The sequence below is a fragment of the Ornithorhynchus anatinus genome, chromosome 11 (genome assembly GCF_004115215.2).
Source record: "Ornithorhynchus anatinus isolate Pmale09 chromosome 11, mOrnAna1.pri.v4, whole genome shotgun sequence".
Taxonomy (NCBI): Eukaryota; Metazoa; Chordata; class Mammalia; order Monotremata; family Ornithorhynchidae; genus Ornithorhynchus; species Ornithorhynchus anatinus.
The window spans coordinates 5,490,232-5,518,169 of NC_041738.1; the positions used below are offsets into that span (position 1 = coordinate 5,490,232).

At 50.2% G+C, this 27,938-nt stretch overlaps 1 protein-coding gene across 1 annotated transcript in view; it reads right to left on the bottom strand.

Moving 5' to 3' along the window:
- Positions 1-6,331: 6,331 nt before the first annotated feature.
- FTO (FTO alpha-ketoglutarate dependent dioxygenase) overlaps positions 6,332-27,938 on the bottom strand; it is a 329,352-nt gene continuing 307,745 nt past the window's right edge. Inside the window, exon 9 of the mRNA XM_029075991.2 lies at positions 6,332-6,735. Coding sequence (XP_028931824.1) covers positions 6,582-6,735 — 154 coding nt within the window. The 3' untranslated portion in view covers positions 6,332-6,581. The remainder of the gene's footprint in view (positions 6,736-27,938) is intronic.

Consider the following 27,938-nt stretch of genomic DNA (forward strand, 5'->3'; position numbering starts at 1 on the left):
ATTTCTATCTACCCCAGGGTTTTCAGTACAGTGCCTGGCACATAGTAAGCACTGATGAATATCGTAATTATTATTATCACTCTTCCACTATGCCACACTGAATACAGTGCAGCAGTATAACAGACACACTCCCTGGCCACAACAGGCTTGGAAGGGATCGTCCTTCGGTCGGGTAGACAGGGCTGAAGTCACCAGGGCTGCCTCCTCATTCCTTTTCTGGGCAGGTCACCTCCAGACAGTGTCCAACTGCAGCTGGGCTTCGCTAGAGGAGAGTCCACCAGCGCCCGGCCTGTCACACCCTCTCGAGCATGGCATTTCCTGGGCCTTCATGCTTTCAGAAAAATCTCCCCGCCCCTCTTCAACCGGAGCCGGGGGCAGAACCCTCTCTCCCGGCCAGCTTGCGCTGCCCCAATCAACGGGATTCAAGAAATAGGAGAAAACCTAGAGAGAGAGAAAAAAAAAACCCCAAAACCCCAAACCAACAACCCTAAACCCAAACCTTGGAAAATCCACCCTCCGGTCTGCCTCTCGTCTCCTTAACCGTCGGACCCAGACATCTCCGGTCGAAGTTAAACCGGGCTTCTCCCCGTACACTGGAGATGGCAAATGGAGTTTAGTCATACACACTTAGTTTCAAAGTTATGTTGCTGCTCCCAGAAAGAAATCAATGTATGGTATATTAAAAACAATCACCGCAGCCCTTTCAATGATCTGATAGTTTAGCTTTGAATGCCTTCAAGCTAATGGGGGCTCTAATGGCTTCTGACAGATCACTCCATTGATCAAGGCCTTGGACAAAACAGCGCTGCCTCCCAAACTCTGTTTTGATTTTCCAAAAAGAAAACTGAATGTTAATGCTAAACAGGACTTGATTGTTCCCGTTCTCCCAAATGGCTCCGTCTCTGACCTGTGGCCAGACGCAAGCCGGGAGAGAATAAGGGGGAATCCTATCCACCTGACTTTATTCTCTCCTTCTCTAATCAAGGCAGCTAATCAGATGGAGAGCCAGGGCTGGGAGGCCTGGGGTTTGGGAAATAGAAAGTTCTGATTCTCACGTCACCAGGATTGTACATGGTCAAGGCTAGCTCCTCGGTCGTTTCTGGATTGGACGTCGGCCTCTTCTCCCCCGACACTAAATCTGCCGGTTCGTTAAATGGCTAACCACCAGCATCCGGTAGACCATCAAAAAATACTAACGAGCGATAAAAATAATAATGATGCCTCGTCTTTTTCAGCGGGCGTCAATCATCGGTCAATCAAAGGTATCCGGTGAGCGTTTACTGTGTGCAGAGCGCCGGCTTCAGTGCCTGTGGGCTCTTGTTTTACCCTCACAACGTCTCCGTCAGGCAGGGAAATGCAGGTGTTTTCATCCCCATTTTACTGATGAGGAAACGGAGGCTCAGAGAGGTTGAGTGGCTTGCCCTTGGTAAACACAGCAGGCCAGCAGGAGGGTCGGGACTAGAACCCGGATGTTCTGACGCCCAGTCCCGCGCTCTTTCCATTAGGCCGAGCTGCCTCACAACCTACATATGGAACCTAACGTCACATTCTAATCCCGGTTCCGCCACTTGTGTGCTGTGTGACCTTGGGCAAGTCACTTCACTTTTCCGTGCCTCCTAACGTAAAATGGGGATTGAGACTGTGAGCCCGACCCGGGGCAGGGACTGTGTCCGACTCGATTTGCTTGTATCCGCTTCAGCGCTTAGTACAGTGCCCGGCACATAGTCAATGCTTAACAGATACCATCATTATTATTATTATCATTATTATCCCAGAATAACCCCGCACACCCATGGCATCAAACCAGCGAGATCCAGTCCTGGCCACGGATCTTGACCTTCTCCTCCTGGCTCGGGGTCCCGTTTGAGGCTCACACTTGCCACCTCGCAGAGGGCGAGACCCCAGGGCCAGCCTGGGCGTCGGACTGGAGGCCCGACTCCTGGGGCCCTTCATCGGTATGGGTGCCGTGTGCAGTCGGGGCCGCTGAGAGGATTGATGAATATCGTCTCCGGCCAAGTGCAGGCAGGCAGACAGATCTGTATCTCCCGTGATCCATTTAGCTCGACACCCCACGTGGCCGGGGACTCTCGATTCTTTCGGGACTGATGAAAAGTAAATGCAAGTAAAAGTCACGCACTGCCTCGTTGCAAAAGGATCACGGAACCTAATGCCGGGAGTTAATTAATACTTTCCTCTCCCCCAGAACAGCCTGACCCCGGGGCTTAGACGTTTAGAGTCGATAAACAATCGTGGTCCGCGGAACATCCATCAGAGGCCGACGGTCAGATTCTGGGGGGGCTGCGGATCCCAAATAGCAGGGGGTGACCTTATCCGGAGATATTAATGGGGGTGCCCAAGGATCGTTCCAGAAAGATCTCATTTATTAAACCGGCGTCACTCCGGGGTCTGACTGTAGCCGGGCCTCCCGCAGGCCAAACTGACCCTGAGGTGATTTTTCTCCTCCGCTTACTACGCCCTGAGCAGCGGCGCTCTGCTAGACACACTGGCCCTGAGACCGAAAGAGTAGGCAGTGGCTCGAACTACAGATTATGAATAATAACAACCATAATTGTAATTTTTGTCAAGCACCTCTCTGTGGCAAGAACTGGACCAAGTAGTAATAATAATAATAATAATAACTGTGGTATTCATTAAGCACTTACTATGAGCCAGGCACTTCACTAAGCCCTGGGGTAGATACAAGCAAATCGGGTTGGACAAAGTCCCTGTCCCACTGCGGGGCTCCCAGACTTAATCCCCATTTTACATATGAGGGAACTGAGGCACGGAGACGTGAAGTGCCTCGCCCGGGGTCACACAGCAGACAAGTGGCAGAGCCGGAATTAAAACCCGGGTCCTTCTGACTCCCACGTCAGTGCTCTATCCACTAGACCGTGCTGCTTCTCTACAAAATGATCAGATCGACCTCGGTTCCTGTCCTACTTGGGGCTCACAGTTTTAAGGGTGGGGAAGGAGAACAGGCTAGGGAGTCCCCATTTTAGAGGTGTGGAAACTGAGGGACCGAGACGTTAAGCGGCTTACCCAAGGTCTCACGGGAGGCAAGTGGAGGAGCCGGGATTAGAACCCAGATCCCCTGACTCCAAGATCCGGGCTCTTTCCACGCCATCAAATCACAGGAAGCATCCCTTAGATGGCAGGGTCCGGGTGGGCATTACAGCCCCAGTGGAGAAGGGTCACTGAGTCGCACATGGCGTCACTTGCTTCGAGGCCGGATGAGCAACGTAATGAGAAGCAGTGTGGCTTAGTGGAAAGAGCACGGGCTTGGGAGCCAGGGCTGTGGGTTCTAATCCTGCCTCCGCCACTTGTCAGCTGTGTGACTTCGGGCAAGTCACTTCACTTCCCTGTACCTCAGTTCCCTCATCTGTAAAATGATACTGATAATGTTGGTGTTTGTTAAGCGCTTACTCTGTGCCGAGCACCGTTCTAAGCGCTGGGGTAGATACAGGGTCATCAGGTCGTCTCACGTGAGGCTCACAGTCAATCCCCATTTTACAGATGAGGGAACGGAGGCCCAGAGAAGTGAAGTGACTCGCCCACGGTCACACAGCCGACGAGTGGCGGAGCCGGGATTCGAACCCATGAACTCTGACTCCCAAGCCCGGGCTCTTTCCACTGAGCCACGCTGCTTCTCTGTCAGCTCCCTGTGGGACAACGTGTTAACCTTGTATCTATCCCAGTGCTTAAAACAGTGCTTGGCACATAGTAAGCGCTTGACAAATGCCATCATTAGTATTTATTGAGCGCTTACTGCGTGCAGAGCACCGGACTAAGCGCTCGGAATGGACAAATCGGTAACAGATAGAGACGGTCCCTGCCCCCTGACGGGCTCACGGTCTAACCGGGGGGAGACGGACGGACAAGAACAGTGGCGATAAATAGAATCGAGGGGAAGAGCATCTCATTAAAACAATGGCAGATAAATAGAATCAGGATCACACATACCATTTGAGTTTACCTGAACCTAAAAACGTCCTCCGGGGAAGGTGGGGGTTTTGGCTGGTGGCGGGGTTGGGTTGGGGGGCAACGGGGACACTGCCCCCCAACTTACTCCCCTGTGATCCCCTCCGGACGCAGGCACCGCATCCGATCCACGGAACCTGGCCCCCGGAAGTCTAGCCCTTCGACTACCAGGCCTAAGGCTCCCTGTGCCGGATCGGTACCGGAAAGGAGACGTAATAGGATTTATTAAGCACCGGAAGGAAGAGCTGGAGAGAGGATAACCCTAGCCAGAGTGAACTGATGGTGGGAGGGGTCAACCCTCTCAGTTAACAGGATCTCTCTTCCTGGGAAGAGGACTTGAAAGCACTCGATCGGCTCTCCCCCTCCTCCCTTACCTCGCTGCTCTCCTACTACGTCGTACTTTGCTCCTCTAATAATAATAATGGCATTTGTTAAGTACTTACTACGTGCCAGGCACTATACTAAGCTCCGGGGCGGATACAAGCAAATCGCGTTGCACGCAGTCCCTGACCCACGTGGGGCTCACGGTCTCAATCGCCGTTCCACAGGTGAGGTAACTGAGGCCCAGAGAAGTGACGTGGCTTGCCCGAGGCCACACGGCAGACGCGTGGCAGAGCCGGAATTGGAACCCAGGTCCCGTCGACTCCCAGGCGCGTGCTCTATCCACTAGGCCACGCTGCCGCATGCTGAGCAGGTACCGCCGAGCAGGGTCTCAGGTGCCTACCAGTCTCTGCCACTCTATTCCCGAAAATTACCATAACCACCCCTCCCCAGCTCAGTGCCACAGGCAGTCGGGGCCCTTAGAGCCCTCCAGAAAGTTGGCATTTCCCTCCCCGTCCCTGCACCGCCCGTCGCCGCCGCTATCTGCGCCTTGCCGGTGTCTCCCCTTTATGGTTGTCAAATTGATTTCACCACTGAGATACCTAGGGCTCCCAGTGAAACTCAATTCAAATTACCATTTAATCACAAAGTAACAACAGCCCATTTTAATCCATATTGCGCCTTTCCGGCTGAATATGTTTGGATGAGAATTGCTTTTTTTTCCTTAAACCGGAATCCCCTTGTCTTCCCCGAGCCGGCCGCTGAGAAAACTCCACGGTAAACGGTATTTAGCATGGCGCCGATCCGGATGAATGCGATTTCCCCTCTGGTAGAACCAACCTTAAGTAGGGCGGAAAACATTTCGCACTCATAAACGCCACTTGCCTGCCGCAGGACGTAGGTAAATCACTTGAACCTCTTTTTGCCTCAGTTTCCTCATCTTTAAAATGAGAACTAAATACCTGCTCTCCCTCTCTCTTAGACTACAAGCCCCTCATGGGACAGGGAATGAGTTTGATCTGATTATCACGTCTCTAACCCTGCCCTTGGAACATAGTCCTTAACAAAAATAAGAGCTTATTATGGGCCAAGCACTGTACTAAGCACCGGGATAGACGGAAAATAATCAGATCCCACGAGGGGCTCACAGTCTAAGTAGGAGGGAGGACAGGCATTCGACCCCCATTTTGCCGATGAGGGAACCAAGGCACAGAGAAGCGAAGTGACTTGCTCAAGGTCACACGGTAGACAAGTGGCAGAGCTAGGATTAGAACCCGGGTCCTCGACTCCCAGGTCATCATTATTATGTGTATATATCTATGATTCTATTTATCTATTTTGATGGTATTAATGCCTGACTACTTGTCTTGTTTTGCTGTCTGTCTCCCTCTTTTAGACTGTGACCCCTCTGTTGGGCAGGGATTGTCTCTATCTGTTCCCGAATTGTACATTCCAAGCACTTAGTACAGTGCTCTGCACGCAGTAAGCGCTCAAGAAATAGGATTGAATGAATGAATGAATGAATGAACGAATGAATAATAGGTGGCTTACAGTTGGGAAGAAGAGGAATTACAACAGGGATGCAGCGAGGCCTACGGGATGGAGCAAGGGCCCAGGAGTCAGGGGGACCTGGGTTCGAATTCCGGCTCCGTCTCTCATCGGCTGTGTGAACTTGGGCACGCCACTTCATTTTTCTGTGCCTCAGTTACGTCATTTGTAAAATGGGGATTAAGATTGTGAACCCCACGTGGGACGTGGACTATGTCCAATCTGATTACTCTGTATCTACCCCAGTAATTAGTACGGTACCAGGCACGTAGCAAGTGCTTAATAAATCCACACACACGAAAAAAAGCAGGCCGGGCCTTGCCAAAGGGCAGCCACCGAATGGCTTCCCTCTCTCATGGCCTATGGAGGGGGCCTCAACTTTTCCCACCAGACCCTGGAGGGGGGCCCAGTCTGGGCCGAAGTGGGGAACGACGTGAGTTCCCGGAGCCGAGCCGAGCTCAAGCAGACGGACACAGAGCAATCCTGTTTCCAAAATTCCTGTATTTGGGTACCGTGTTCCTTAACGGCACGGCAAGACACTCCCCACCCCCGCGCCGCCGACCCCAACCCGAGTCCGGCAGTGACAGACGGCAATGCTGCCGACTTTCCGTGACCCGGTCTGGATCAGGCACGGGGGACGAGAGTCCCAAGACGCTTTCTCTTCTGGACCTAAATTACTCCCAGAAAAAGCATCCTGGGTTCCTATCTCCCCCACCCTGGCCCTACTTCTTTTAGGATCCCGACGGCAGGAGGTGATGTCCAAGCTCCGAAATGATTTCCCCGAGATCAAACGGCAGAGGCATCCTGGGGTCCCGGTCGTCCCACCAGGGTCGGCATCGTGGCTTCTGGTCATCGGGTAAGCTTCGGGCGATCCTAGACTGACACCTGAAAGGGCGACAACAAACGGTGACTGCAGGGAGGAAAACTTAAGGGAAAACCATCGCTTGTTCCAGACCCAGATCCCCAGATTTCAGGAGCACGTGCTAATCGCTCATTTAGGAGGGAACAAAGTGTGTTTTGAGTAAGGCCGCGGAGAGGAAGAATCGTCCGGTCGGAGCGCGCGGTCGACATTTTCCATCCCCAGATCTGTGTTATCTGGAGGGATTTCCCGGAAAGCCAATCACAGAGAAAATTCGGTTAATGTTCTTTTTGTATGGTGAATTATTTTTTCATTATCTCAACTGTTATTTAAAGTATGTGATTAAACCATTATCAGATTTAAATGTTTGTGGGATTTCAATGTATTACTAGATTACTGAGAAAGATTAAACTGAATTTACTGCATTAAGGTTCAAGGATAGATTAAACAATAGTACAGAACGGGATTGAGTTTGTAGATTCTAGAGATTTACAAGTATATCCGCCTTCCCTGCTCCGAAAAGAGACACTCCGTGGAGAGACATTTTATAAAGATATATGCAAATAGAGGTTAATAATCATCTCCGCTGATGAATAGGTGGGAAAAACTTCAACAAAATTAAATTAAGAGGTTAGCGAGTGTTAGTCCCCGAGGAAAAAGCTTAAATCACAGTTTTTATTAAATGGATTATTCATCAATACTGGCAAAGTTAATTATCATATGCAACTAAATTATGCTTAGCAAGAAAAAGTTTGGAGCACATCTTGATGCCTCTCAATTTAGTGTCATTCAGAAAAATGGGTACTTTGTCTCTGTTTGGTGATCTGACCTCGTCCAGAGACGTATTTGCCGGGAGACGGGAGGTCAATCGACCGACGGTATCTATTGGGCACCTACTGGGTGCAGAGCACTCTAGTAGTAATAATAGTATTTATAAATTTATATTGATATATATAAAATTCATTTATATTAATGTCTGTCTCCCCCCAGCTTCTAGACTGTAAGCTCGATGCGGGCAGGGAATGTGTCTGTTTATTCATTCAAGAGCATTTATTGAACGCCTACTATGTGCAGAACACTGTACTGAGCGTTTGGAAGGTACAATTCGGCAACAGAAACAGACAATCCCTGCCCAGTAACGGGCTCACGGTCTAAAGGTTTATTGTTGTACTGTACTCTCCCAAGCGCTTAGTACGGTGCTCTGCACACAGTAAGTGTTCAGTAAACACAGGTGAATGAACGAATGGATATTAAGCACTTCTTACTGTGCACAAAACACTGTAGTAAACACTGGGAGAGGTGTACTAAGCACTTGGGAGAGTACAATAGAGTGGGTAGATGTAATGCCTTCCCATAAGGAGCTTGCAATCCAGAGGGAGAGCAGTTCAGGAACATACTATCTATTCCATAAATCCACGGGCACAACTGGATAAAAAACCCCCATCACACTGAGAGTGGAGATAAAGCAACAAAAATGATATCTTGGGTTTCCTCCCCCTGACTCGGGCTGTTGGTCCGTACTGTATTCACGTACGCAGGGGCAAAGCGCTCTGTGTTATCACGAGTACGTTTTCAGGAGTCGCGGAGGGTTATTTTTTTTTTTTCCCAAATCGATAAAAAAGTGGTCAAGCCAAATATTTGTCTTCCGGCTTGGTAGAATGGACTATAAAGAGATCAAAGTACACAGCACCCCGGCCTCACCCCCAAGCTTGGTGAAAGACGACGTTGCTGACTTCCCCTCCGGGGAATTATTAATGGCACCGTGAGCCCCCAGGAAAACATACTTCAACTTTACACCTATTTTGGTGTGTGGTTAATGGCCGCACCGGCATCCCGTGCCCTCGATCCATCGTACATTACGGCACCGGGACAGTATTAACACATCACATTCCAATATATCTTCGGCAGTCCTCACCAGTCCCTGATAATAGCATCTGTTAACACGCGTTAAGTACGATTATGTAGCACATCACTTCATAAATAATAAGATTAGCTGACCTCGGGCCCCAGAGAAGAGTAATGTGTTTAAATGTTCTCATTATTTATTTAAAACAAGAATTAAAGGAACGGCGGCTACTTTTGACAATCCTCTTAGCATAAATATTAAACTGTTTGCATCGATAAGCTGCGCTGTACAGACGAACGGAGGGTTCTGTCGGGAGCCGGCTCTGTAACCGGTGTAGGAGGATAGGCGGCGTTTTCTGTCTGAGATCCGGGGGTCCTTACTGACGGTGTCATCCTTGTTCTGAAGACATCTTCTAAATGGCTTGAGAGGACCAGGAGCAAAAAAATTAATATTCTGGGGAAGCCGCCACTAATTACCGAAGAACTTGCGAGGCTTTGAAATCTTGCTTTATTTTCCGTCTCAGCACCAAACAGCACGCTCAATTTGCTGGGTAGTGGAAGATATTCCAATCTGCGTATTTCAGTCTATAAGTGGGTAAATTAACCTTGTACGCATTATCGTGGCTGGCAGACTGAAGAGCTGGGGGAGCGAAGAACCTCCACGACTACGACGAGGAGGTAGAGGCAATTAAAAATCTGCTCTCTCTTCGGTTTAAAATGTTCCATGGGGGTTATTTCTTCCGTCTGGAGGAAGAATTAAAATCTGGAAGGTGGGGTTCCCGGGGTTCATACTTTCACACACCAGAGAGTCGAGCCTCAAAATTCTGCACATTTTCCCATCAACCCCGGCTCTGCCTACTTTGGGATTTCCGGCTCTTAAAATACAGTTTCCAACCCATCTTCTGACTGGGCAACCAAACCCCACAAAGTCCCCTGAGTGATGTCTGACTCTCATTCAGTATTTTCATGATTAATAACAATAAATTAATAGTACCCGTTAAGCACTTACTATGTGCCACAAACCGTCCTTAGCTCTGGGGTCGATACAAGATAATCAGGTTGGACACAGTCCCTGCCCCACATGGGGCTTTCAGCCTAAGGAGAAGGAGTTCGATCATTCAATCGCATTTATTGAGCGCTTACTACGCGCAGAGCGCTGTATTAAGCGCTTGGAAAGTACAATTTGGCAACAGATAGAGACAATGCCGACCCGACAACGGGCGTAGGATTGAATCCTCTAGACCGTAAGCTCGCTGTCGGCAGGGAATGTGTCCGCCAACCCTGTCGTACTGTACTCTCCCAGAGGCTTAATACAGTTCTCCGCCCATAGTTCAATAAATACTATTGGTAACGACCCCCAGTTTTCAGACGAGGAAACCGAGGCTCAGGTGGTTGTCCAAGGTCACACTGCAGAGAAATGGCAGAACCGAGATTAGAACCCAGGTCTTCTGGCTCCCGGGCCTGGGATCTCTCTATTAGGCCACGCTCCCTTCATCAGTTAATGGAACGTAGCGAGGGCTTCCTGGGTGCAAAGTACTGTATTAAGTGCCCGGAAAACTACAACAGAAGGAAGGAGCATTAATTGTCCTCAAGGAGTTTACACTCTACTGAGGGAGACAATCAGTGGAATTTATTGACTACTTACTGTGTGAAGAACACAGGACTAAGCAATGGGGAGAGTACAAGAGCTGGTAGAGGCAATCCCTGCTTTCAAGGAGCTTGAAGTCGTCTACTGCAACCCGGCTCGCACGCTTTGCTCCTCAAATGCTAACCTCCTCACTGCGCCAACATCTCGTCGACCTCACCACTGACCCCTCGCCCACATCCTGCCTCTGGCCCTGGAATGCCCCTCTCCTCATATCCAACAGACGATTGCTCTCTCTCCCCTTCAAAACCTTTTTAAGGCCAAGAGGCCTTCCCCGCCTAAGCCCCCCTTTCGTCTCCTCCCACTCCCTTCTCCATCACCCCTAACTTGCTCCCTTTGTTCATCCCCCTTTCCAGCCCCACAGCACTTAGGTACCCATCTGTGAATTTATGTATTTATACTTATGTTAATGCCCGTCTCGCTCCCACCTCTAAACTGTAAGCTCACTGTGGGCACGGAATGCGTCCACTTATCGTTGTACCCTCCCAAGCGCTTAGTACAGTGTTCTGCACACGGTAAGTGCTCAGTAAATACAACTGAACGAATGAATGAATACAGGGGAGTTTACAGTCTAGACAAAAATTATTTATAAATAGTAAAAGAGAAAGGACAAGGATATAACAGGGATATTTACACCTAGACTGAAGGTATAATGGAAAAGCAAGTTTAATGGGAAAACAGCATGGCCTGGCGGAAAGAGTACAGGACCGGGAATAAACCTGGCTCCACCAGTGGCCGGCTTTGTGACCTGGGGCTGCTCATTTAACTTCTCTGTGCTTCAGTTCGCTCATCTGTTCCTCTTCCCCTTTTAACCGTGAGTTCCGGGGGGGTTACGGATGGGGTCTGTTCCGATTGTACCGTATCTATCCCGGCGCTTAATACTGTGTGTCATACCTAATCAGCACTTAATCGATACCACAATTATTACGATTGTAATGATGTTGGTATTTGTCAAGCGCTTACTATGTGCAGCGCTGGGGTAGATACAGGTTCTAATCGGGTTGTCCCATGTGAGGCTCACAGTTAATCCCCATTTTACAGACGAAGAAACTGAGGCCCAGAGAAGTGAAGTGACTTGCCCACAGTCACACAGCTGACAGGCGGCAGAGCCGGGATTCGAACCCATAATCTCTGACGCCCCAGCCCGGGCTCTTTCCACTGAGCCACGCCGCTTCTCATGATTATCAGGTAGCAGTATGACTTGGTCAGGAAGAAATACCAGAATAGGCAACTGAATATAAAATTAAATAGATGACTGGAGGATGGAGGTGCGGCTTTATCGAGTGGGTCTGGGAGTCAGAGGACCCGGGTCCTAATCCCAGCTCCGCCACTTGTCTACTGGGAGACCTTGGGAAAATCACTCAACGTCACTGTATCTTTTTGGCCTCATCTATAAAAGGAGGGTGAAGGTTGTAAACCCCACGAGAGGCAGAGTCTGTGACCAATCTGATTATCTTGTATCTACCCCAGCGCTTAGTACACCGCCTGGCGATTAGTAAGCGCTTTACAAAGACTTAAAAAAAAGTGCTGAAGAGAAGAATAAACTACGGAAGGGTGAATGATGGCTGTTGGGCGGATTTGGCTCGGACCGTGGGGAATGACTCGGGGGCTTCCAGGTGGAGGTGGGCCTTGAAGATGGGGAGAGCCGTTGCTCGGCGGATTAAGGGGAAAGAGGACGCTCCAGGTTGGACGGGGCAGTGGAAGCGACGGGTCGGGGGAGGAAGAGTTGAGAATGTGGTATGGTTAAGACCCCATCCCCCAGCTGTGCTAAGGAAGGCGGTCCCTTGAGCACGCCCCCTCGGCCCCTCGCAACTCTTAGTGGATTCCTTCACTCCATCCCACTGGGGCCAGGGCAAGGACACCTTTTCTCACACTGACCTCTTCCCGGGAGCCTGGAACAGTGTTGCCCGATTCAGGGCCGAGCTCGGTTTCGGATGAGAGCACAGTGCTCTGCACACCGTGGCTCGGTGGAGAGAGCGCGGGCTTGGGAGTCGGAGGTCATGGGTTCGAATCCCGGCTCTGCCGCTAGTCAGCTGTGTGACCTTGGGCAAGTCACTTAACTTCTCTGTGCCCCAGTTACCTCATCCTGTCAAATGGGGATTAAAAAAAACTGTGAGCCCCACGTGGGACAACCTGATCACCCGGTATCCCCCAGCGCTTGGAACAGGGCTCCGCACACAGTAAGCGCTTAACGAATACCACAATTATTATTATCGTTATTATTACCATAAGTGCTCCTTAAATACCACTGATTGATCAAGGAGGAATCAGCAGGAAGCAAAAGATCCAGGTCGGAAGCATTCAGGATCTTGGGAGCCTCTCGCGCGACGCCTCTCCGGGCGGCTCCGGTCCTCACACTTCTCACGATCAGTCATTTGTATTGATTGAGCGCTTAAATGGGCAGAGCATTGTACTAAGCGCTTGGGAGAGGACAATAACAACAGCGTTGGAAGACAGGTTCCCTGCCCACAACGAGTTTACAGTCTAGAGGACTGGGTATTGTCCACAAGTTGTAACTGCTCATTGTTTACTTATTGTTTCCTTACTTTTGCTGTTTTCCATTGGCATCTCTGTCTTTCCTTGTTTGATTTCAGTTTACTATATCTTCTCCATTTAATTCCCAGCACCTCTAGACATACCCAAAACACCCATCTCTAGCATCTCTATCACTTCTGTACCTATTTATACCCATTTTCAGTACATTTGTGTGCATATAATAATTATGATATTTGTTAAGCGCTCACTATGTGCCAGACACTATACTAAATGCTGGGGTAGATACAAGCAAATCGGCTTGGACGAAGTCACTGTTCCACGTAGGGCTCACGGTCTTAATCCCCATTTTACAGATGAGGTAACTGAGGCCCAGAGAAGTGAGGTGACTTGCCCAAGGTCACACAGCAGACACTTGGCAGAGCCGGGTTTAGAACCCAGGTCCTTCTGACTCCGGGCTCTATCCACTAGAACACGCTGCTTGGAGATGCTTGGAAATAAAAGGATGCAGAAGTGTAGAGTCCTGTCTCGAGATCCTGGTGGGATATAATCCCTCCCCAAAATCGGATCCGCTCATCCAGTGGACTTTCCTGTCTCCCGGCTTCCGATTCGCCTGCTGGGGATTGCAAAGCCCAGGTGCCGATCTAGTCCTTCGGTCTCTGGGAGACAGCAGGCCCCGCCTTGGGCAGGTGTCGCTCACAGAAGCTCCGGCTTCCCGGTGATTTCCCCCGGGATTTACTCTTCCGTTGGGATGATCGGGGGTGTCGGCTACATTAGCGGACGCTGGTCATAACGCTAAAATTAACCACTTTAGCTAAAGTGTGTGTTAATTATGGGTAGGCAAGCAGTCAATAAAAGGTTAATGCAAAAGTCAGAGGATAAATTTCTCCCCCTATTGCATCACTCCACAGACTAAATGACTAACATTATGCTTTTGTGTTTTTTAATCAATAGGTTTTACAGTAATGTGCTAGCCATTGATTTAAAAAACAGTATTATTTCTTGCCCCTAAATTTGGCAACCAATAAGGAGGCAGTGGTAAAGTCTTAATTACCTCTATTGAAATGATAAGGAGATGATTTCAGGCAAAATGCCGTCGGGTTCAAGGGTCGGGAGGAGAGAGGACGTCGCGCCGAGACGCTGGAAGGACAAGGGACGGTGGCTGAGAAATGGCACCGGAGAAATCCCAGGATGAAGCTAATGAGAGTGAGCACCCATGAAAGAGAGTCTTCTGGAAGGAAGACCCAAGTCCACATGTCCACAGGGCCGGGCAGGAGGCTTTTACCCTCACTGGCTGTATCTGATCTGGTCGCCTCAGATCTACCCCGGCACTCAGCGCGGTGCTTGGCACAGAGCAGGCACTCAGCAAATCCCACCATCGTTAGTATCATTTTCCAGAGGGACCCAGTCCCGGTTTACTGGACGGTCTCAGGAAGGTGGTCCCCGCAGAGAAGCCGAAGCAGTGTGGCCTAGCGGATGGACAGAGCACTGGGTTCCGATCCCGGCTCTGCCGCACCTCCGCAGTGTGATCGTGGGTGAGTCGGTTAACTTCTCTGTGGCTCAGTTACCTCATCTGTAAAGGGGGATTAAGACCGTGAGCCCTTTGTGGGACAGGGACTGTGTCCAACCTGATTAACTTGTATCTACCCTAGCACTCAGAACAAGGGCTTGGCTCAATATAAGTGCTTAACAAGTACCGTAATGATTATTATTGTTACACCCAGCCACTTCTGGTCAGGATCTCTGAGCCCCCTCTGGAGGCCCGGGGCTGGAAGTTGACCAGAGACCGCTTTAATCTCTGGGAGTGGACTTTCCCCGGCATCAGACGACGCAACGTCTTCCTTTTGATCTCTCTTTTTTCCTCCTCCTTCTCCTGCTTGCTCTGTGCACTGCATAAGATAAGCAGCCCGGTGCTATGGACAGATACAGTAGGTATAAACTGATATTAGAAGAGGAAGGAAATCCTTGTAATTATATCTCACTGAACTACCTCTTTCCCTCTATCCTCAGACTCAATTATCCAATAACTCAGACCTATTAAAAAATAATAGCGAACGATCCCCTTTAGCACGGCAAAGTATTAACGGCACCTGAATTCTGCAGGGCAATTACCCGTGGCAGGCAGCGGCATTCAAGACTCCGCGGTCCTCTTAAAATGATCTTAAAGTTGAGCTCCAGATCTTCTAAAAACACTAGGATGTTTTCATAATTGATCTCATCTGACTTTATATCAACTGGCCCCCGAGGAGCGTTTAGCAGAAAACTACGACAGCAGCCAGATTTGCATTCACCGTAGCCCTGCTTTGGTTGAGAATTCCTTCATTAGTCGATCGATCCATGGTATTTATTGAGCACTTACTGTACAGAGTGGTGTCCTAAGTGGTGGGGGGGGGGGGGGGCGGCGGCGGGTAGAGTAGGCAGACGCGATCCCTGCTCTCGAGGAGTTTACCGTCTAGCGGTCGGGTTTTCCCCGCCCTTTGCAACCAGGTACCTCTCAGATTCAAAAATGAAACCTAAAAGCGGAGTGAACCTCTTGGCTTTCATCGACACGGTGCGTCTCTATTTCGTTCTGGATGGCATCTGCACAGTTAGTTCCCTTTTAGTATTTATAGCCGGTTCAGCGTCAAGATTTCTCTCCCTCTGTAAAAGTCCCACGCACCTTCTCCTTCTCCCTGTTCCATATATCGTTTTGCCGTTACCCTCGTGTATACCGTGCATGTACATTCTTCCTCCCCGGAGTCCTCGTTACACTTCTCCCTCCTCCTGCTCCCTCTGTGTGTAAATACTTTCCGTCTGTCTGTGTTCCCCATCAGACCGTCGGCTCTCTGAAGGCAAGGAATGCATTTCTTGCTTCAGTTGGTCTCTCCTAAGCCTTTGGAAGAGTGCTCTGTCCTTCCTAGGAGCTCAACAAATACTACTGATTGATTTCTCCTTGCCTGTTTCCTCCCAGGTATGGCCGTTGACCCTAGGGTCATCCCCCGATGTCAATGCCAGCAGCGGAGGGTTGGGACTCGGGAGGGAAGGCACCTCTTGGGCCGGGGCGGGGGAGAGTCCCGACTTCAATGACGAAACCACCAAGGGAGGCGGATAGGGCCTACTGGAAAGAGTGTGGCACCGGGAACGAGAGCGGGAACGAGCAGAAGACCCGGGTTCAAGTCCCCGCTCTGTCGGCGATCCACTGCGTGACCTTGGCCAAGTCCCTTAACTGCTGGGTCCCAATTTCTTCGTCGGTAAAATGGGATAAGATGCCTCTCTCCCCCCCCACCCATAGACTGTGAGCCCTTGGCGGCACAGGGACTGCGTCTGCTCCCGATGATCTCGTATCTGCCCCACTGCTTGCCACAGTGCTTCTCATACGGCCCGTGGTTCAGCAACGCCACTGTTTCTTATTACTGTGAGGCTAGGCCTTTCCCCCTCTGGCTTCTGGCTCTGGAACTGTGTAATCAACGCAAACAGGGGCCACCGGTGAAGCCTCAGTCACCTGAGTTGGAAGCGTTGAGAACAGCACCTGACACACAGTAAGCGCTTAACAAATACCGCTGGAAAAAAAAAAAAGGAGCTGAGAAAGAAGGGATCGAGATCGAGGCCCATTCCTCGGCCCGTCAGTTCCGTGACGGTGGCAGTGAATGGATTCCCTTGACAGTTGAGCGGTTTGGAGCCGCCGACCCCTGCCCTCCGGTCACATGATAGGGTCACCCGAAACTCGGGCAGCTTCTACCTGCCCGTGGGTAACAATAGAGAGGTCAAACGCGCCGGGTGATTATAAGTATCACGTCCGAGCCGGCCCAGCCCTAAGCTCCAGGGTATATGCCGTGTTGGATTCCCCAGTCCTGCCTCACAGAGCTGTGGAAGCGCGGCAGAAATCTGCTCGACAAAAGATATACGATTTCAAAGAAGTCTAAAGTAACTTTCCTTGCCGTCGAATAGAATGAGCTCATTATCTTTAAAGGCCCACGATGAAAACAAACACTTTAGGGGAAAACGTATTCCGCCGGTGACTCTGCTACTGGGAGAGGGAGGGCCCAGGCAAACGCCTCAGTGAACGATATTAATGCAATGCCATCGACACGGCAGAGGGTCCAATTTGATGCCGTTATTGGAACGGAATCACCACCGGGCTGTCTCAAGACCGCCTTTCAACCATGGGGGGGGAGGGTCCCCCCTCGCCTTCCCCCCTACCCCGTCCTCAGCCAGCATAGTTCCAATAAACTGGGTGCCATGTTCCGATGAAATACATCTGGCAGGACAACAGCGGGGCCTAGAGGATAGAGCACAGACCTGGGAGTCGGAAGGTCATGAGTTCTAATCCCGGCTCTGCCGCTCGTCTGTCGTGTGACCTTCGGCGAGTCACTTCACTTCTCTTTTGCCTCAGTTCCCGCATCTGTAAAATGAGATTTAGACCGTGAGCCCCAGGCGGGACAAGGGCTGCATCCAACCTGATTTGACTGTATCCACCCCTGTGCTTGGCGCAGTGCCTGGCACACAGTAAGCGCTTCACAAATACCACAATTAATAATGATACTAAAGGTGGTATTTGTTAAGCGCTTACTATGTGCAAAGCACTGTTCTAAGCGCTGGGGGGATACAAGGTGATCAGGTTGTCCCACGTGGGGCTCACGGTTTTAATCCCCATTTTACAGATGAGGTAACTGAGGCCCAGAGAAGTGAAGTGACTTGCCCAAAGTCACACAGCTGACAAACGGGGGAGCGGGGATTACTGACGGTGCCCAAATTCTGCGTCTCCCACACAGTCCAGGCCGAAGCACATTTTCGCGGTGCCAAGTAGGGCGCCCATTCGTTCCGTCTCACACCAGAAAGTCCAGCTTTCTGAGAGGTACTTGAGAGATAGTTTGCCTTTATGTCCTGTATTTTGTTTTAAGTCCCCGGACTCCCTCCTGCCTTGGCTCTTGCCACGGATTCTGTGTAAAAGCCTCCTCCCCCACTCCCTCTCAAATACCTCGCCAGATAGAAGAAAAAGCTTTTACTTTCTACAGCAAAGATCGAGTCATCCACCTCCTCCCACAGATTTTTAAGACTCCCTCCCTCCTGGATGGGCAGCCCAATGTCCTCATTCACCTCCCTTTCCTCACCCAACTCTCTCACCCGCCCTGCTTCTTTTCTTTTTCCCCACGGTACTTCTTAAACGCTTACTTTGGGCCAAGCACTGTACTAAGTCTTGGGGTAGGTACCTGACAGGCCCACAGCATTTATGTCCAAGTCTAAAATTTGTTTATTTATATTGGTGTCTCTCCCCCCTCTCGACCGTAAGCTTGTTGTGGGCAGGAAATGTGTCTGCTTATTGTTATAATGTAGTCTCCCAAGCACTTAACACAATACTTGGCACAAACAGCGTGGATCAGTGTAAGAGCCCGGGCTTTGGAGTCCGAGGTCATGGGTTCGAATCCCGGCTCTGCCACCTGTCAGCTGTGTCTCTGTGGGCAAGTCACTTCACTTCTCTGAGTCTCAGTTACCTCATCTGTAAAATGGGGATTAACGGTGATCATCCAGTTACCCTGTATCTCCCCCAGCGCTTAGAACAGTGCTCTGCACATAGTAAGCGCTTAACAAATACCATTAAAAAAGTGCTCAATAAATACAAATGACTGACTGACTACAAGATACTCAGGTTGGACACAGTCCCTGTTCCACAAGTAGCTCACGGTCTTAATCCCCATTTTGCAGATGAGGGAACTGAAGTGGAGAGAGGTGAAATGACTCGCCCGAAGTCGCACGGCAGGCAAGTGACAGAGCTGGGATTAGAACCCAGGTCCTTCTTACTCAGGCTCGTGCTCTAGCCACTAAGCCACGCTACTTCTCTTTTAAATCAATCAGTCGGCCTTAAGTGTGTGTGTGTGTGTGTGTGTTTGGGGGCAACGAGTATGAATCCCTATTTAGCAGATGAATAAACTGAGGCCCGGGAGTTGAGTGAGTTTCCCGAGGTCACCCAGAAGACTAGAACCCAGGTCCTCTGCCTTCCAGGCCCGTGCTCTTTCCGGTAGGCCACACTGCTTCGTTTGACAAGCAAACCTGCCTCAAGGAGTCGTCTGAGGACCAACTGCCCGCCCATTCACCGGGAAGAGATCTTGGCCTTGGTTCTCATAGGTTCTCAGTGGGAAGGGAGAAGCAATAATAATAATAATGATAATGTTAGTATTTGTTAAGCACTTACTATGTGCAGAGCACTGTTCTAAGCGCTGGGGGAGATACAGGGTCATCAGGTAGTATGGCCTTGTGGATAAATCATGGAGTTGAGAGTCAGCAAGACCTGGGATATAATCCTGCCTCCACCACATGTCTGCTGTGTGACCTTGGGCAGGTCACTTTGCTTCTCTATGCTTCAGTTCCCTCTTCTATAAATGGGGATTCGGTACCTGTTCTCCCTCTTACTTAGACTGTGAGCCCAGTGAGGGGTAGGGACTACGTCCAATCTGTATATATTGAATCTAGCTCAACGTTTAGAACAGTTCTTGGCACAGAGTAAGCATTTAACAAAGCGTGGGACAGGGACCGTGTCCGAATTGATGATCTTGTATACGTCCCACGCTTAATACAGTTCTTGGCACGCAGTAAGCACTTAACACATACCCAGTTATTACTACTGGGAAGCAGCATGGCCTAGTGGAGAAAAGACGGGGCTGGGACTCAGGAGACCTGGGTTCTAGTCCGGGATCTGCTACATACCTGCTGTGTGACCTTGGGCAAGTCATTTAACTTCTCTGTTCCCTCATCTTCAAAATGGGGATTCAGTAATATCCATTCTCTCTCCTACTTAGACTGTGAGCCCCATGTGGGATCTGATGATGTTGTATCTACCCCAGTCAGTGCTTGGCATCAAAGAAGTGCTGAACAAACACTATTATTATTATTATTATTATTATCTCAGGCGATTCCCCTAGGGGAATCGGCTCTCAGGTCTAACCCATCCTCAGCCTGGGTCTTGGCCTCAGGATTTACGTTCAGAAGACAAGGCTCCCAGCCCAAGCTCAAAATGGTGGGCGCTGTCCCAACCCGCCAGACATCCACTGGGGAGCAAGGACAACCGAGGGCATCGACGCCTTAATCCCCAACCGATTACGTCTCCGCCAGACGGGGCGTGCGGCTTTGCGGAGGGCAGTGCCTGGAGCGGCGGCGAGGGGGGCGTACGCCCGGGGAAACCACGCTACCCAAGGGCAATGTCTCCGCTTTCAGCCACCTTCCCCGCAAAAGCCGTTTCACTTTAATTCCATCTGACTTCAATTGTGTCCAGATTACAGTAAAAAGGAAGAAGACAACAACTGTAAATATGAAGAGAGACAGAAAATCATTGGGAATCCTGCCTTTATGAATATTTGATGAAGAAAGGTTAGATCCATGGCTGGTAAATTATAAGAAATTATGTCCATCATGTAACTCTGTCAGCAAAGGTTAATACAAATGGGTTTGGACTTAGCTGAGATGACAACGAGGATTAAAAAAGATTTGTCCTGTCCTCACTGCAATTAGTTTTTCTCCTATTATTAGTGTAACAGAGTTCATCATTAGGATTATAGCAACAGAATGACTACTCAGTGAAATCATTTTGTTTTTCATACGGTCGTGGCATTTTCGCAGTCAGTTTTTTCATCTCTGCTAATCCTGCTCTTAATGGTGTATTTGCTGTTGGAGGGAGGCTCCGCCGATTAACTCTCTGGATCCTGAAATGCCCTTGACACCAACCAGCCGACGGCACACAGACCGAATGAGAAAAAACAGATTTTCGGCGGCTGGCTCTGGGATGACTGGGGACTCATTTAGCCTAGGCAGAGAAAATGCTTCTTTCAGTTAACCCAAACGTGCCGAGCCAAGTGTGAGATGGTATGTAACTGGACGATCAATCGATGGCATTTACTGAGCACTTATTAGGTGCAGAGCACTGAACTTAGAGCTTGGGAGAATACAATATAACGGAGTTGACAGACACGATCCCTGCCCGTGTGAAGCTCAGACCTATCATTATGGTGCTGCTTCCTTATGAGTCTTGTTTCTTCACATGTTCCTGATTCCTTTCTCCTACTCCCGCCCTTTGAAAAAAATCTGATCTGGGCCGAAACTTCGCCCCCGGAGGCAGTGGTGATTTTTTTTGCCAAGAGGATTAAATTAGTTATGCAGCAGTCTCGGGGCTGGGCTGGAAAATCTGCGCTAATAATGATAATTAATGATAATCGTGGCTTCTCTTAAGCACTTGTTATGTACCAAGCCCTGCACTAAGCCCAGGAAGATACAGTATATGAAGACTGGACCTAGCCCCTGTCCCACATAGGACTCACAGGCTAAGAGGGAGGGAGAACTGGTATTTTATCCCCATTTTACAGATGAAGAAACCGAGGTATAGTTGCCCAAGGTCACACAGTAGGCAAGTGGCGAGCCAGGATTATAACCCTGGTCCTTTGACTCTCAGGCCTGGGCTCTTTCCACTAAGGCTACGCGGCATCGGTGAGTCACTGACGTTAAATGTGGTAAACCGGAGGGGACTTAACGGTGCTGTGACATCTGCAAAGCGTCACCAGGTCCTCGAGGGCCAAGGGACAGAGTCTGTTTCTAGAAGGGTCCCGAATGTTATCATTATTACTATGATTGTGGTTAAGCGGTTACTATGTGTCAAGCGCTGTTCTAAGAGCCGGAGTAGACGCAAGTTATTCAGGCCGGTCACAGTCCCTATCCTAAATGGGGCTCAGTAGATGGGAGATTGGGAAGAGAATCCCCATTTTCCAGGTGAGGGAACTGAGGCTCAGAGAAATGAAGCGACTCCCCCAAGGTCACACAACAAACAAGTGGTGGAGCCGGGATTAGAACCCCAGTCTCCTGACTCCCAGGCCCGTGCTCTTTCCACTAGGCCGCCCTGCTCTTCTACGGAGCCCCAGAAACCTCTATCGCCTGCTACTGTACCCGTAGCTTCCCCCTGGTCTTGCTGGTGGGGGGTGGGGGGTGGTCTCTGGCCCCTTAGGCAAGGAAAGAGCTTCACTGAAGGGGGATTGTCAACACAGGGTGGGTCTGTTTGAAAATGCATGATCGTTGGACAGTCTGGGGTTCACTGCCATCTCCGCTTACGGGGAGAAAATTGAGTCCGGGAGAAGAAGGGGGAGAAGGAAAAGAAGGAAGAGAAGGGAAAGGAGGAAAAGGAAGAGAAGCAGCGTGGCTCAGTGGAAAGAGCCCGGGCTTCGGAGTCAGAGGTCAAGGGTTCGAATCCCGGCTCTGCCACTTGTCAGCTGTGTGACTGTGGGCGAGTCACGTCACTTCTCTGGGCCTCAGTTACCTCGTCTGTAAAATGGGGATTAACTGTGAGCCTCACGTGGGACGACCTGACTACCCTGTATCTACCCCAGCGCTTAGAACAGTGCTCTGCAAAATGGTAAGCGCTTAACGAATACCAACATGATTATTATTAAGGAAAATCAATCGATCAGTCGATCAATGGTGCTTATTGAGTGTTTACTGTGGGCAGAGCACTGTACCAAATGCTGCGGAGAGTAGAATACAAAGAGCTGGTAGACGTGTTCCCTGCCCACAGTGAGCTCACAGTCGAGAGGGGGTTTAGCATTATGGGAAGGAGGAGGAAGAAGAAGAGGAAGGGGAGGAGGAGAAGAAGAGGATGGGGAGAGAGAGGAAAGAGGAGGAGAAGGAGGAGGAGGAAAAAGGGGAAAAGAAGAATGAAGAGGAAGTGGAAAAAGAGTAAGAGGAGGAGGAGATGAGGACGAAGAGGAGAAAGGGGAAGGGTACCTCCTTGCTAGGGAGCGAGGATGGAGAGAGAGTGAGGCCTCAGAGGCAGGCAGCCTTGAGTTTTGGCAGCTCTGATATTTCCCCTGGGGATGTCAAGGTACCCTCCGGTTTTAATCCAGCAAGGTGTGGTCGCTTGGATTTCTATAGCCCGGAAGAGAACGAGAAGAAAGGTAAATTCATACTGTGCCCGGATGGTGACTCCCTCGGCCTAAAGCACCATGCTCCTTGCACGCACTCAAACTGGTGAGGCAATGGATACTCACCCGGCCAGACGCTTAAACCACAATGTTTCAGCCCAGGGCTCACAGGGCTGAAGGACGGGGGAAGGGTGGGAAGGGTTAAATGAGACAAGCCAGAGAATAATTGAAATTGTCACGCAAGGGGGCTCGGTCGGCCCGGGCTCCGGTAGAGCCCCCCGTGATTCCCCCTTCCCTCCCGCTCCCCAACGCACACACTCCTCCCTCACTTGCCGCCGAGTGACGGATGGAAATTTAGCACATCAGGGAGCCTGCAGGATTATTAGATCGACTAATCAATACCATCGACGGTCCGTAGGCCTAAAAGCACCGGGGCCGGCTAGATGGAAGAGCCCAAAGCGGGCAGCTGAGGCCTTTGCCGACTCATCACCTTTGACGTTTGCCTCCTTCTGAGGGCCCCAGGGGCGCCCGGCTCGCCTTCCCGAACCTCAGGCCCTTCCGCCTGACCGAGTCTCTGCCGGCAGCGCGTAGCTGACCGCTCCGCTCGGCGGTGACCGGGACGAGGAGCTGGACACCCTGGGAGCTCGGCCCGGGGGCCCGGTAGATGCTGCCGATGGGCCGAGGAGCGCGGCCTCTGGCTCCCCGGTCCCATACGTGGCTCGGGCCCTGCTGTCGCCCCCCTTCGGGCGGATGTCTCCTCTGCCCCCCAGATCGGGTTCGTGTAAATCTCAGCCGCGGGCTCGCATCCCCGGGCTCGCTAGGAGGCAAATGGCTTCTCGGTGTAGCCCGCTGGCTCCCCGAGAGCTACATCTTCTGTAGGGTCCCATCCTCCCTCTCCGGGACACCCACCGGGTGGCCCCGAGAAGGCGTTCCCACTCATTTCTACACGCTGGATTTAACACTCCGGAAAGCATCCAGACTTCCCAGTTGCAACTGAAGCTAACTCTGGAACACAGAGATTGCACCTTGCCATCCCCCCGAAAGCTCCATGTAGCAATAGGGATGTTTAAGGCAGGAGGAAAACAAACAAAAACACCTCACAAAAGAAACCCGTACACTCAAAGTCCGTGAAGCGCGCTATGTTGGATCACCTTCGGGAATGCAATGCTCTTGGGGAAAACTATAGCCAATCCACCCTCCAAAATTCAGAGTTCGACTCTGGCAGTCTCCGAAAGCCTGTCCTCCGTGTGCAGGAGAGGGGACGCTAACTGGTAAAGCCTCCAACCAAAGAAACACACTGCAGAATAAATGTCCGAAGTGGCACTCCCTCCTCTGAAATCTGCCGAAAAATTGGGTTGCTCAACACTCCCCACTCAGTAATAGCAATGACTGTGGTATCTGTTAAGCACTTACTATTTGCCAAGCACTGTGCTCAGCGCTGGGAGAAATGCAATACAATCGGATCAGACGCATTCCCTGACCCACACGTGATTAGCGGTCTAAACAGGAGGGAGCACAAATACTTATCCCTCATTTTACAGATGGGGAAACTGAGGCACCGAGAAATGCCTCATCTAGAAGTCCTCTAGATTCTAAACTCACTGTGGGCAGGGCACATGTCTTCCAACTCTGTTCTACTGAACTTTCCCAGTGCTTAGTACGGTGCTCTGCACACAGTAAGCGCTCAATAAATATGATCGCTGGATTGACTGAAGTGACTTTTCCGAGGTCACCCAGGAGGTGAGTGGCGGATCCGGGATGAAAACCCAGGTCCTCTGGGTCCCAGGCCCAAGCTCTTTCCACCAGGCCACGCTGCTTTTCTTTCTCTTCTGCTACTCCCAGAACAAAGACCTGTCCAAGGTGTGGTGAGTTGCAAAGATTCGACTCCCAGAGGCGGGCGCCGAACCCCGTCACACAGAACCCGCATTCGGAGTGATCGCTAATAATGACCAAGGCACATTTTCATGCAAATGGTTGTTGCTCGTCTTCCTGTTCTGCCACTATTTCCAAGTAAACCCCGAAGACATTTTCCTTCAAGATACAAAAATCGGCTTTTTGTAGCGCCATCAAAGCAGGCCAGAAAACCTGAAGCTTTCAGCCTCGAAGACGGCCTAATAAGATCAGAGATTTTGCTTGCAAAGAAATTAACTTTCGGTTAATTAATGAAAGTAACCTTAAACAGCAGGCGTGTTGCCAGGAACCGAGACGCTGTATAATAAACGGGAAGGAAAGAATAGACCGTTTCAAGGGGCCAGAGCACAGCAGCCTAGAAAGGAAATTTGATCAGGATACTGTTTGTAAATTTGATCTCAAATTCTTAAGATGACCAAATAATAGTCTTATCTGTAATAAAGTCTTCCACAAACGTTTTCTCCCAACCCCCATCATTTTCTGTTCAATTTAGATAGCAAATTTAATTAGTTGTTGGTGAAACGACGGCTATTAAATAAAACCCACATTAAAAATCTGATCTGCGGTACAAAGAAGCTGCTGAAGCGTGATCACAGAGAATAAAGGGGATATTTTGGCATCACTTTTTTTTTAAGCCCTATTAGAGTTTTCCTTAAAAACAAAAGCGAGGAGTTAAACATGAAGGCAGAAACATGCAACATCTCGCTCTCTAAGGCGCTTCAAGTCGGGAGACAGAAAAGGCAAAAGCGAACATTCCCCTGAGAAACAAATTGGGTAAAATCCCCCAGTGATCCCCCCAAATAAAGAAGAACAAGTGTGGGCAGGTTTGATTCCAACAACAATTTAGCTTCCCTTCAGGCCCCAAGGGCACACCGAGCCGGAGCACCTTTTGAGGGGAATTCACTCTGGTCATCGGTGCGGTTTTTCACTCACAGACCCTGAGCGTTCGCGGGGATTAATGCTGGCCGAGACTATTTGCTCTCAAGCCCTTGGCCTTCTGAGACAGATTCCTCTTGAGGACAGAATGCTTAAACCAGAAATGTTCAAAAACCCCCACAGGCTCGGCAGCTTGTTTCACCCCGACACACCCGGGGGATCCTCGTCAGCAGCGCGGAGAGGTTCAGGGCTCAGCTAATAGGTCAAATGGTATTTCCCAAAAGCCATTACCATGCCACGGCGGATCCTGGCCGGTTCTGTTCGTTTAGGGATGAGAATTGGCTCTGAAGAGATGGCTCAGATTATCGCTGCTTGGGGTGATTCCTAAGAGAGCATGGGACCTCCCTCTTTCCCGAGGAGCCCTGGAGCAGGTAGAAAAAGGGCCACGGGGAGTGATGCCAGTGGCCACCAGGCTACCTCAGCTGAGCCCCAGCTGGCCCGGTGAAAGTGCTGAAATACCTATAGAACTTGTGGTGACCTTGGCCATGGGGATTTCTGCCTCTCTGCACAGGTCTCATTTGAGAAGGTCACTGTTTAATGCTTTTGGATGTCACAATCATCCAGATTTAATAATCGGAATGGGGTTCCGCTGGCTTCCACTGTATATAAATTTAAATAATGGCTCCTCCTCTCACGAAAGGAGGAAAGTTCATGGGCTTTGCCCATCTGTTCCACGGGGCCGTTCATTCGGCGGTCCTGATTAGATGGCTCCCGCAATTCTGACGGTCTGGGTAATCTCCTAACAAAGTCACCGTGTTAGCTGCATGGGAATGATTTATGGTGCTTGGTATTTTCAGTTCAAATCTGATCTCTCTGTTTATAGGCTGGAGTTGCTCCTATCTTGGCAGCAGGCTGAGATTGGGGCCCATCAGTCAATGCCCGATTGGCTGATATTTCTGTCCACGGTGCTCCAGGGACCACCTGAAGAGCCTTCTTCTGGGACCCTAAGGTTACATCCCAGTCCCAGACATGCCCAGGGAACCAGCCCCGAGCTGGAATGGGGAAAGGGAAGGAGCCAGGAGGGGACTGTCGGGACCCGCTAAATTCCCAGAAGCTTCTTGCCACACGGGAGGAGAGAGGGAGGGAAACACCTTCAGAATACACGATGCTTTCCAAATGTCTCCTTTGTGTGTCAAAAATGCATCTTAATCTCCGGTTCCCGCATCTGCCTGAGTCTGGACCACTCTCCCTCCTCCATCCCCACTCCTTTCTCCCTTGAAAACTCTATCTATGACAACAGGCCCCGTCTTTGGTTGAAAATAACAATGTTGACTTGCTTCCAGTGCCCCAAAGCTAAGGAAGGATGATGCAGAAAGGGGAGAGGGGAAAGTCAATTCTTAGCTGATTTAAAAAAACAAAAACCCACACCACAGAGAGAAACAGTCACTGCTTTCCCAAATATTAACGATCTAATTAGGAAACACGGGGATTTGCTCTGATTGTGGGTTTTCCCAACATCCTGCCTTAACAGGATCCGGAGGAACTTGTGACTCCTTCGAGCACGAGCTGTTCTTCCAAAGGGTTGTTGACTTTTGTGGTCTACTAAGCAAGCAATACAGAAGTCAAAGTAGACTCTTCCAGGGGCAGAGCACTGACGTAAGTGCTGCAGGCCAAACTGTCTATAAATCAGTTCTTTTTTTCCCAGGGGTTTTGTTAAAGAGAATGCTCCGTAACAGGACAACGTTCACAGCAAACTTTGGTGTTTAAACAACAATCACCAACCAGGCGGCAAAAGCAACCTGGCAAGTCTGTTCCTCTTTGTGTCGCCAGGTGAGCAGTCAGACACACCGCCCGGGAGGTGAGGCGTGTCTAGGCTGGGAATGCTGGACCAGCCGGGGGCTACGATAGGCCACAGAAGTAGCCGAAGGCGCCTCCATGTTGAGAACCACAGCTCCTCGGGAGCAGAGGAAATACACTCCTTCCCCCTCCATGCTTGCCGCACCTATTACTGCTTCTGCACTGGGGAGTGTGGGGGGGGGGTGGGGGATCGGGACCTAGAGAGGCTCAAGTGACTCCCCCAATCTTTTCCCTCACTTTGTTCCTAGACAGGCATCCTTTGAGCTCGAAGAAGCTTCGACTGAAGTGAAGTTCATTCGGGGGCTCGCTGTAGGCAGGGAATGTATCTGCCAACTATGTTGCATTGTATTCTCCCAAGTGCTTAGTACAGGGCTCTGCACAAAGTAAGCGCACGATAAATTCCACCGATGACGACGGGGGTGAAACGGCCAACGTGCAGAATCTCGACCGCGGGATGCCGGTTCAATTCTGCCTAACCAGATCGGTTGGGAGCTGACGTCAAAAAAAAAAAGAGCTCGTAGGGACTTTCTGCTTCCTAGCAACGTGGCGTATTAATATACGAGCACTATCTAAATAGGAATGAGGAAAAATAAGGCCGGAATAGTCATAACACATGGTAGCGATAACACAATGAATCGAGTCCCCAAACCAGTCACAGCGGCGGACGCTACAACTAGTAACGTAGTTTGGCAACAAGATCTTTCCAGTGACTTGCTTCATGAGATACGGT